Here is a 12,193-nt window from a genome sequence, read left to right on the forward strand (position 1 = left end):
CAAATTAGTTTGGTCTTTTAAAAATTATTACCAAAATTATGTTTCTTTACTGAGCCAATTCTTGCTCTAAATTCAACTTGTCTTCATATAACATCAAGAATCTAACTTCAAACGGATTCCAGAAATAATCACTTCTAATAAATACCACAATTTTTTGAACTGTAAGAAGAAATCTCAGATGGAGGACTCAACCAGGAAAAAAAAGCCTTTTTTTTTTTTTTTAAGATTTTATTTATTTATGGGGCGCCTGGGTGGCTCAGTGGGTTAAGCCGCTGCCTTCGGCTCAGGTCATGATCTCAGAGTCCTGGGATCGAGCCCCGCATCAGGCTCTCTGCTCAGCGGGGAGCCTGCTTCCTCCTCTCTCTCTGTCTGCCTCTCTGCCTGCTTGTGATCTCTCTCTGTCAAATAAATAAATAAAATCTTTAAAAAAAAAAAGATTTTATTTATTTATTCGAAAGAGAGAGCACACAAGAGCAGAACTGGGGTCAGGGAGGGAAAGGGAGAAGTGGACTCCCTGTTGAGCAGGGAGCCAGACACAGGGCTCAATCCAGGAATCTGAGATCATGACCTGAGCCAAAGACAGATGCTTAACCAACTGAGCCACCCCGGCGCCCTTTTACCTTGACTTTCCAAATCTGTATTTCCATTGTCAAGAAGATAGGTGTATAAAGGCATAACAATGACCATTTTCTGGGGTCTGAGGTCAAATCCATTCTAAGTACCAAAATATTTGTGTCCTTATAGACTTGTCTATTAGTTTAGATTTATCTGTTTCGTCATTCCTAAGGATGAAATTGGCTATAGGAAATAATTATAGGAAGTTAATTTTTCATTAAGAGCTAGTGGAGAATAACTCATTTAAATATGCTGGGATTTAAAGGTGGTCTGTAAGTGATTTTCCTAGAAATCAAATTTTTTATAATGTATATTATATATGTCTTTAACTGTAAGCTGAATGGATGACTTTTAGCACCTGCTTCATCCCTTGCTATGGGCTGCTTACTGAAACTTTCTGCACATTTTCCTCACATACACAAATGGAGATACCATATTAGTTACTTCTTAGGATTGGTAAGAGAATTAAATGAGACAATATGAGTTTGAAAACCACATGCTTAGTTCATAATAAGGGTTCAATGGCTATAATAATTTTTATGGTTAATAAATTCAAATGATTGATGAAGTATGATTGAGGCTTTGGAATATGTCCTTTTGGTCTTGTTCTTCTTTCCAATTGCATTTTACTTAGTGTACAATGTAGCTATTGCATCTACTATATTTCAATCTATGCTGTAAAATACTACATATTTGGTTTGGGGATTAAGGGGATACTTCTGACTGTTAAAATTACTCAACTCCTTTATGATAGAAAAGGAAAGGAAATATATTGATCAAATATATTGCCCCTTTTGTCTCTTTCTCCTTCATTCTTTCTTTTCTTCCTCCCACGGTCCTTCCTTCGTTTTCTCCTCCTCCTCCTTTTCTCCTCGTTTTATCTATGGAATGGACAATACTCACCCTGGAATAGCTGGTGGGAATAATGCCATTTGGAAAGCGTACACACAGGCTGCATAGAACAACAGAAGAAAGTCCTGAATTGTCAGTTCCCAGGGTCCTTGCACAGCCAAACGACTCTTAATTTCCTAAAATTAGTCTAAGAATATTTTGTTAACAGCAATCTGAATAAGCTGACTCACATGCCACCATGATTTAATGTCTGCTTTGCTACTGAATCAGCCATGTTTGGCTAGCCTTGCTGTCTTCATTTTTCTTTGTGTTTATCCTTAAGCTTAGCAACCAACCAAACACTGAATGGAATATCAATATTTAAGAGTAAAACACATTAGTTTACTAACTGTTCCACTGACAGACTCAGTTTGTATGGCTTACATTTGTATTTCTTTTTGTTTTACTTATGATATTCCTAATGCATGAAATTTTAACTCCCCCGCCCTATTTTTCACAAGCTTTCAAATACTGGTAAAAGCATGAACTAGAGATATTTATGTGTCTCTGGTTGTTAAGTGGTGAATATACAAATGTAAGAACAGGAGAACAATTTTATTAAAGAATCAGAAAATAACAAATACGTAAACAGGAAGGATGGTTATCTTAAACCAGTAACAAAAATTAAAGCCCTCTCCCCACCCATGTAAATAGGTTTTTCCTTTTGACCAAACAGCTACTATTCTTACACAATAGTATTTGGTTTACTGAAAGCAAATTTTAAATATTTTTTATTTTTATGCCATTAAAAAATTTTTATCACACATTTGTAATCATAGAATTATGGTCCTTATTGTTTTACCTTGAAAAGGACTCGAAAGTATTTACTCCAAACGCGTTTTACATATACTAAAAATAGAACATTTTTTGAAAAAATGAAAGCGATCATGTGTCATTTCAGGCATCAAATTGGACTAGGCAAGGGAAAAGTAACCAGTGTTTTTCTGCATCAGCTCTGGTCTCTGAACGGCATCTCTTCCACCAATCAGAGAAACCTTCGGAGTTAGGGTCGTTCAAGATGGTTATTTTATACCCTCACGTTACAGATAAAGAAACCGGAGGCCCAGAGTAAGGGACCTGTTTAAGGGCCGGAGCTCTCCAGACACCGCGGCCAGGATCTTCCCCCAACTTCACGGTTAATGTCAGGCCATTTTTCTTTACGACCCACATAAACATAATTTCGAGTCTTTGGGAAAGATGACAGGAAAATCGCAGGGTTTCTGGGTTGTTTTTCTCCCTTTCCTAACCCGTTTAGACTCCCTTTTGTCGCCTCCGCCGCGTCCCCAGCGGCCCCGCGCTGCGGGAAGAGGCGATCCGCCCGGGCAAGCGTCCTTCTCCGCGAAAGGACACTCGTCCCGCGCCCGCTTCCCGTCGCCACAGGCCCCCGCTGGACCAGGCCCGGCTCCTAGGCCGCGTGATGCAGCCCAAAAAAGGTGCAGCCTCGCACGTGTCCCCGCCGGCGCCCCGGCCCCTGGCGACCAGGCCCCCTGCGCCGCCGCCCAATCGCCGCGGCCGCTTCGCGCTCGGGCCACGTCCGCCGGCCGCCGGGCACCGACACCCGGAGCTGCGCCGCCCGCCGCCATGCGGTTCCGGTTCGGGGTGGTGGTGCCGCCCGCGGTGGCCGGGGCCGGGCCGGAGCTGCTGGTCGTGGGGTCGCGGCCCGAGCTGGGGCGTTGGGAGCCGCGCGGGGCCGTGCGCCTGAGGCCTGCGGGCACGGCGGCGGGCGCGGGGGCGCTGGCGCTGCAGGAGCCCGGCCTGTGGCTCGGGGAGGTGGAGCTGGCGCCCGAGGAGGCGGCGCAGGACGGGGCGGAGCCGGGCCGCGTGGACACGTTCTGGTACAAGTTCCTGAAGCGGGAACCCGGAGGAGAGCTCTCGTGGGAAGGTACTGGAGCTGGCGTCCCCACCCGAGCGCGCCCCGGGGACTGCGGCCTCGGCCTCGGCCTGGGGCGCCCGCCGGTGCCCGCTGCGCGCTCCCTGCGCGCTCTGCCCGTCTCCCCGGCTTCGAAGGCTGCCCCCGAACTCCCCGGCGGGCCAAACAGTGGCCGCCTGCCGCGCCTCGGACTCGGGGCGCGTCCCTAGATCCCTGCCGGGCTCCTGCGCGCCGGCCCGCCCCTTAGCTCCCTGACCCTCCGCCCTCTTTCCCACACGCCGGGTTCCCGGGGTGTTTCCTGGCGTGTGGGCTGCGCGTCCCGGTTTCCTAAGTAACCCCCGCCCGGGGGCACCCGTCCTCCCCGCGCGAGTCCCTGGCCGCCTGGCCCGCCCTGGGGCTCACGGGTTCTCTCCAGAGCTCTGCCCTAGTGTTTCGGCGCCCGGGTTTACCCCCTGGTCCCCTAAGAAATGACCCAGCCGGTGAAGCTGTCCTGTTCCCTCATCCACGTGCTTCTGTATGGGGTTTTCTTTCCTTAGATCTTGGAGTGAACCAATGCAAAGACACTGAGTCTTTCTCCTTTTGGATTTTTTAATTTATTGAGATATACTCTGATTTCCTAAGATATAAAAACAATATATGCTAGTTGTAAAAAAAGAAAAAAAAATCAAATTTCAAGGTAAAAACTTCTTCCCTCCACTGCCTTCTGCCCAGTACGTGTCTGTCTCTACCTATCATGTATCTGTCTCACGCACAAACTATATGATTCTGTATCTTGCTTTTTCTTGATTAACGATATGTTGCCAATACTTTTTAGCGTCACTCTATATAGATGCATTTTATTTTTTAAAAGGCAACAAAATATTCTGCGTCTAGTGCTCATTCAGATGGTTTTCGTTTTCCTCTGCTTTAAACAGTAGTAGCTTCACTGAAAGTCCGTGTATGGTATGGAGTTATCTTTGAGTATTTGGGAGTGTTGCTGTATGGTAGATTCTGAGAGGTGAACTTGTTAGGTCTGCGTGTGGCCATATTTCACATTTCAATAAGGACTGCGAAATTACACCCTGAAAAGGCTATACCAGTGTAGACTCCGTCCCCACCCACCCCCACCTCCCCCAGCGAGGTGTGAATTTAGACAGCTCTTTCTTTAAAAGTGGTGTGCAAGGTAGGGGATTGGAGTATGTGTGATCAACAGTTGTCTAAAGCTGATGAAATGAATGTCTCTTTAGAAGTTTATATGACAAAAATGGGCCATTTAGTCCCTAACGGTGTGGAAACAAAGAATCAGTAAAGAACATGAGTATTCTGTAATACGTTTGTGTATTATCCTTGTTCCACTTGGTTTTATGAACGGGTGGCATTTATTCTCATTTTGTATTACCGTGACTGAATGGAGGGCTATGCTCACCAGTTTATGCCCTTCTTTACAGGATACAACTTTTATTAATAGTACTACATAATATTTTTAACAATAAAATATCTGCTAATTTTAATAAAAATTATGGACTTTCCCCTCCCTAGTTCTCCTCCTTTTCTGTTTTTAGCTTTTCTGATAATCCTCCCAAAGTTCTAAATAATTTGCTTCTATTGCTATTTCTTAATGTATTACATGTAGCTTTTGTGTTCTTAGATTTTGAGTTTCTATATAAATTTATATAACATTTTAAAATTAAAATTAGACAATATCTACTGTGTATCCATAAATTTAACCATCATACTTGCTGTGAAATGTGAGGAATTTAAATTCCTTATCTCTCTGCTCCCTGCTGGTTTTTATATTATTATTTTATATAAAAATTATCTATGTATAATTGTTGACTTGCTATTATATAGAAAATTCTGTGCTATAATAATTGTACTGTGCAGAAAGTTACCCCTGTATAAGAAGGTAAGAAAAATAGCTGACACATATTCTTTTCCCTCTCCTTACTTTGGTTATTTTCTCTTTATTGTTAAGTTTTATATAATTTATATTGTGTTTTATAATTGTTACTATTCCTTCTTGTTTTGGATTGATAAGTTGATTCTAAAAATGTTAAGTTAAAGAGCATTATGAGAAGCATCATGGTCAGCGTTTAAGAGTAAGGATTCTGGGGGCACCTGGGTGGCTCCGTGGGTTAAAGCCTCTGCCTTCGGCTCGGGTCATGATCTCAGGGTCCTGGGATCGAGCCCCGCATCGGGCTCTCTGCTCAGCAGTGAGCCTGCATCCTCCTCCCTCTCTGCCTGCCTCTCTGACTACTTGTGATTTCTGTCTGTCAAATAAATAAATAAAATATTAAAAAAAAAAAAAAAGAGTAAGGGTTCTGGAGCCAGAATGCCTGTGTTTACTAAACCATGTGGGACCTTTGGCAAGTTACTTAACTTCACTGCACTGTCTTTGTTTTTTTTTATGTTTTTATTTTGAAAAGATTTTACTTATTTATTTGACAGACAGAGATCACAGTTGGCAGAGAGGCAGGCAGAGAGAGAAAGGGAAGCAGGCTTCCGGCTGAGCAGGGAGCCAGAAGGAGGGGTTCCATCCCAGGACCTCGGATCATGACCAGAGCAGAAGGCAGAGGCTTTAACCCACTGAGCCACCCAGGCAGCCCTACTGTGCTGTCTTTGAAAGAACTAAGCTGGCTAATAAATCTAAAAGAATTAGAAGAGGACTTACATTAAGTGTTAAATAAGTGTTAGTGATCGTTATCTTTACTGTTACAATTAGGAAATAATTATTGCAGAACCAAGTAGTGCAATTAGACTCATAAAAAGTGTAATTCTGTGACATGGAACACAGGGAAGGGATTCTTTTCCCTTAACACGGTAAGTGTTAAGATACCCGGGTTTGTTTTACTTCATATTTGGGTGGTAATGTTCTTCAACATCTTGTGTAAAATTTCTAGGTTTTTTTTTTTTTTTTTTTTTTAAACACCAGAAGCAGCACATTGATCATCAGAATTTTCCTAGCTTGACTGCAGTATTTGATGAATGCAAACTTCTCATTTTTTGGAAAAAATTTTGCCTTGAAAAATTGGGATTCTTGTTCTAATTTTCATTGATGTAGTGCGTTCAGAGCACAACTAGCTGGGATTTTTTGTTTTTAATTGAACTCCAGGGTTAGTTACATTGTTTTGGATGCCATGTCTTCCTCTTTCTTAAATATCTTACTCATTTTGTTGAGCTGTATCCTAAAATAATTTTGAAGAAACAGTAAATGGGAGATAAAATATCTGAATTCTCAGTTTCTTGAAAATGTCTGTATTTTGCCTTCACACTTGACTGATCCTTTGGTATTCTAGTCTCAAATTAATTTTCCCTTTGAAACCTTTGCCTCATACCTTGTAGTACCCATTGTAATGGATAACTATGATGCCAAACTAAGCCCATTCCTCTATAGGCAATCTGTTTTTTCCTCCCTCTTTTGAAGACAACCTTTCCTTAAATTATTTTACCAGGATGCATCTGAGTCTCTTGTTTTTATCACTTGACAATGGGTTGGATCTTTCAATTTCAGTAATTGTTGCTTTTAACTCAGGAGATAATTTATTATTTTATTTCCTCCTCTGTTTTCTCTGTTCTTTCCTCTGAAATGGCTATTAACCATATAATCTACCTTCTGCATACATGTGAGTATCTCTTTTCTCTTATATTTTCCATGGTTTGTGTTTGGATGGATTTTCCTGACAATGTTTCCCAGATCACTGCTTGATTTTTAATACTAACTATTCCATCATTTAGTCCTTACACTGGATTTTTTTACTTTTGGCAATCATATTTTTAATCTTCTGCATTCTTCTGTTATTATCTGATTTCTTTTCTTTTTTCATAGCTGCTTGTTCTTCCTGTATGGATGGAATTAATGCCTGAATCTTTCTGATGACATTAGATAGAATTCATTAAAAGTTGTTTCTGTCTTGTGTTAACATTTTTTCCTCTATGGGCAATTTTTTTTTTTTTTTAAATGCTGTAAGTTTTCCCTAAATATTGGACAATCCTTGGATGACCATTCATTTTTATAAATAAAGTATATGTTGATTAGTATAGGCAGCTGTGCTGATTTCTTGTTTAAGTTGTTTATCTTTACCCCAAATCCCCTCTAAGTGGGGGGACATGCATGGGCATGTAGTTTGGCAGATTTCCTTCTTTAGGGTGTGAGGCTGGGGATCCAGTGAGCTCCAGGTCCTTACCATTAGCAAAGTAAAAACAAATAAGCAAATGAAACTTTACTATGGGGAAATATATTTTAGCATATTTTATTCCTAAATGGGGTTGCCTTTTCTTTCTTTCCTTCTTTTCTTTCTCCTTTTCCTTCTCCTTCTTCATCACCTTCAACTCTACTGGTAGATCCACAGACATCTCAAGATCTGTTCACCTAGATCTCTAGCTCATATGCCCTGGGGCCCTTTCCAGGAAAACCCTTCCCTCCTATGTTTAGAGCACACTGAATTTATGTTGAGGATACGGTGGGCCAGAAGGAGGCATGTGGGAAACTTGTCCTTGCAATCTTTTCCAGGTTGGCATCCGTGTGCTTGTTAGGGGTCTTACCTGTTGCTTTTTTAGAAGTCTTCCCTAACTCACCCCTTAATCTTTCTCATAGTGCTCTTCCTTTCTTCATATCTCATCTCACAGTTTAAAAGCACATTAGTTATATTGGCCTAGACTCTTTGATTGCAAGTAATAGAAATGGAGTGTGAACCAGTCAAAAAAGAGAAATTATTATTAACTCATAGAAACAAACTAAAAGAAACATGGAGTTTAACCTCTCTGCTCTTGCTTGCTCTCCAGCTGTCTCTCTTCCCTGTGGGTTTGCTCTGCTCTGGTACTGACCTCATACCAAGGAATGATTCCCTCATTCCTTGGTAGCTGACTCTACCAAGCTAGACTTCCCAACAGGGAGCTCCAGGCTTACATACTCAAACCAAGAGAAGGAAAAAACAAAATTCTTCCCTGACAGCTCTAGTTAGAAAAATGTGTGGGAGAAATGGGAATTTACCTTCCTGGAACCCAGTCATTCTTGCCAGGGAGGTGGGAGTACCATGAGTATTTCCAACAGCAAACACTTTTTGAAGTAGGGGAGGAACACTTTCCTCCCCAAAGTGACCCTTTCAGGGGCAGTTTAGAATATGGTAGGCTGTAAGTTCACAGAAAACACAACAAACAGTTGTTTAAACTAATAAAGGTTAATCTTTCTGCTATAAAAAGTACATAGAGAGATGGTGATGGTAATGGCCCACAGCCCATGGATGTCTGGAGAAGTGTCATTGCATTTTCTTGGCTTTTTCCTCAAGACAGACAACAGTCTAGTCATCACATCTGCATCCAGTGGAATATGGGAGGAGAAAGAAGATTGGCAGCATCACCCGTGGGTGTCCCGTGTATCTGGAAAGCTGCAACCTCAGCAGATTACTCTTCCCCACAACACACATACTTCCTTTCAGTTGGTGATTCTGAATAAAACTACTACAGTGATGGGCAAGTTTTTATTTAAACTTAGTTTTCAAATCAGTTGGGTAAATACCTAGGAATGGGTTTGCCAGAGCATATGAAACTGCATTGAACTTTTTAAGAAACTTGTCAAACCATCTTCTGAAGTGGCCGTAGCGTTTTTCATTCCCACCAGCAATGAATGAAGGTTCCTGTTGCTAAACATTCTTATCAGCAATTGATTTTGCTCAGATTTTGGGTTTTAAGTATTCTTACAGTTGGGCGGTTGGTATCTGATTTTTTACATTTGTGAAAATACATGATGTTGAGTATCTTTTTATATGCCTATTTGTCACCTGTATATCTTTTTTAATTGGCTGCTCAGATCTTTCTTCCACTTTTTAGTTAGGTTGTTTGTTTTCTTATTGCTGATTTTTAAGAGTTCTTTGAATATTTGGATACAAGTTCTAAAGAGATACGTGATCTGCAAATATTTCCTCACTGTTTGAGACTTGTCTTTTCATTCTCTTAACAGTGTTATTTACAATGTAAAACTTTTAGTTTTAATGCAGTCCATTTTATCATTTTTTTTAAAATGGGTTATGCCTCTTGTTTTGAATCAAAAAACTCATTTCTAAACCCAAGGTCATCTATTTTTTCTCCTGTGTTATCTTCTAGAAGCTTTTTATAATTTTGTGTGTTACATATAGGTCTATAATCCATTTTGTGTTAATTTTTATCTATGATACAAAGTCTGTGTCTAGATTCTTTTTTTTTATTTTTTTTTTAAGAGTATCTAATTGTTCCAGGACCACTTGTTGAAAATTCTTTCCTTCCTTTTTTGATGGGCCTTTATTAAAATTTAGATATTTGCACTGATCTATGTGCTCATTCTTTTACCCATGTCACACAGTGTGTTGATTACTGTAGCTTTATGCTAAACTTGAAATATTAGTAGTATGAGTCCTCCATCTTTGTTTTCTTCAGTATTGTGTTGGGTCTTTTTGGTGTTTACATTTACATTGTAGAATCAGTTTGTTGATATTACAAAATAATGTTGTGATTTGATTGGGATTGCAAAAATCTGTATCTATTGAGAAAATCTATATCTATATCTATATCTATATCTCAAGTTCAGAAAAATTGACATCTTAACCATATCAAGTCTTTCAATCTATGAACCTGGAGTACATCTCCATTTAATTAGATCTTCTTTGGTTTTTTTCATTAGTGTTTTGTAGTTCTCCACATACAGATCCTGTACACGTTCTGTTAAATTTATACATATTTTGGGGGGGGAGGGTGCTAGCTTAAATGGCATATTTAAAACCTTTTTGATTGTAGATTTCAGTTGTTCATCACTGATACATAGGAAAGAAATTGACTTTCATATCTATTCATTTTTGTTTGGATGTTGGATATTGTAGTTTTTCATTTTAGAGTTGGAAACTTTTTTCTGGCAGTTATTTATGGATAATTTTGTTACTTTTGAAGTTTATCTTGAAGGTTTATAAGGACATGTCTATGGTAGCTTTTACTGTAGGACTAATTTAGCTCTACCACTAAGGAATGACCCTTCTGTATTCTCTTTTAAATGCCTCATGTATTAAAGAAGATCTCCTCATTCTGATGGAAATGCAAATGTTTCCCAATTCTGTGTGAACTCTGCCAATTCTTTGGCATACAATATTCAGAAATGTATTGTTTGTTTTTTGTATGGCTTGCTATTTGTTCTTTGTATGGCTCTATCAAATTTCATTTTATGCATCCACAGATTGGTATGAAGCCAAAGAATCTAAGAGACATTTATGCAAGTTCATGGAACTTTCTCTTCAGGGCTTTTTCATTTCTGAAATTTGGTCCTACAAATTCCAGTCACCCTATTCTCCCCAAACTTGGATTTCTGTTTCCTCAGTTACTGAGACCACTGAGTTCTATTCGAATCTTGTTCCTGCATCATGGTTCAGAAACTCTCTACAGGCAGAAATCCATGGCATTCATATTGTTCACCTTGTTTCTTTTTCTTCTCTCAGAGATTATGGTCCTATGCTGCTTTTTGTTCAACATTTAAAAACAATTGTTTCATACATTGTGCCATTTTAAAAGTTATTTTATAGGCAGGAGAAAAAGTCTTGGACTAATTTTTAAAAGTTTGCAGGTAGGTATTTTTCCAGCATATTTTTATAATTTTGCAAAAGAATTCCTGATTTTTTTTTTTTTAAAGATTTTATTTATTTATTTGACAGAGAGAGATCACAAGTAGGCGGAGAGGCAGGCAGAGAGAGAAGGAAGCAGGCTCCCTGCTGAGCAGAGAGCCCGATGCGGGACTTGATCCCAGGACCCCGAGATCATGACCTGAGCTGAAGGCAGCGGCTTAACCCACTGAGCCACCCAGGCGCCCCCAGAATTCCTGATTTTATTATTTATTTATAATATATTTATATATGTGTGTGTATATATATATATGTAGATACATTCATACACAGACATACTCACACACATACACAGTCTAATCTATATCTTTCTTGTTAAAATTGGGTTGTTTTCCTTGGGTGTATCTTCTAAAAGGGATGATTAATAACCATACTGTGGTTGTTATGAGGACTAGTTTATAAAGTGCCTAGAACAAAGTAGTAGCTATGACTTTAAGGAAGCCAACAATTGATGAAATTTATTGATCTTAAGGTAGTTTATGTTCATAGAAGCAGCAACAGTTTTATATAATATTGGACTAATCCATACACTGACCCCAAACTACCAGCATTGCCAGTATATTCTAGATTTTGCTGCAACCTCCCAATAATTATTTGCCTTACCCATTTCTACTTCAGCTGTCCTGTACCTTGGTGAAGAGTGGGTTTGAGTGGAGGATAGAAGGACATGTACCGCATAAGGGATGTTATCCACATTGCAGCTGAATTTTGTGGATAGAGTGCATGTAACTTGTTTCTTCGTCTAATTGCAGAATTCTTTTATATTTTAATCCTTTAAAAATTTAAATTCAATTTAATTAACATATACTGTATTACTAGTTTCAGAAGTAGAATTTATTGATTCATCAGTTGTGTACAACTCCCAGTGCTCATCGCTTCAAGATCCCTCCTTAAGGCCTATCACACAATTACGCATTCCCCCACTCACCTCCCCTCTAACAACCCTCAGTTTGTTTCTTAGAGTTAGGAGATGTGTGCTCAATATTAATGGGATAAACTTGGACTAGAAGAAAGATCTCCTAAATACAAACTTAGTCCTTTGTTTTATCCATTATGAGGTGAGAGTCTTTCAAGAACATAGCTATGCTTACTACACTCAGAGGAATCATTAAAAAGGCAATAAGAGAGGGATCTAATTGAGAGTTACACGAGAATAACTTAATGAGATATGAATGACAAGAATAAAGAAAACTTTAAAGAGTGA

General features: G+C 39.7%; 1 protein-coding gene across 2 annotated transcripts in view; it reads left to right on the forward strand.

Moving 5' to 3' along the window:
* Positions 1-3,087: 3,087 nt before the first annotated feature.
* EPM2A (EPM2A glucan phosphatase, laforin) overlaps positions 3,088-12,193 on the forward strand; it is a 105,762-nt gene continuing 96,656 nt past the window's right edge. For both annotated transcript variants that reach the window (XM_044247131.1, XM_044247132.1), the window contains exon 1: positions 3,088-3,388. In XM_044247131.1, coding sequence (XP_044103066.1) covers positions 3,088-3,388 — 301 coding nt within the window. The remainder of the gene's footprint in view (positions 3,389-12,193) is intronic.

This window comes from Neovison vison, chromosome 1 (assembly GCF_020171115.1).
Source record: "Neovison vison isolate M4711 chromosome 1, ASM_NN_V1, whole genome shotgun sequence".
NCBI classification, from domain to species: domain Eukaryota; kingdom Metazoa; phylum Chordata; class Mammalia; order Carnivora; family Mustelidae; genus Neogale; species Neogale vison.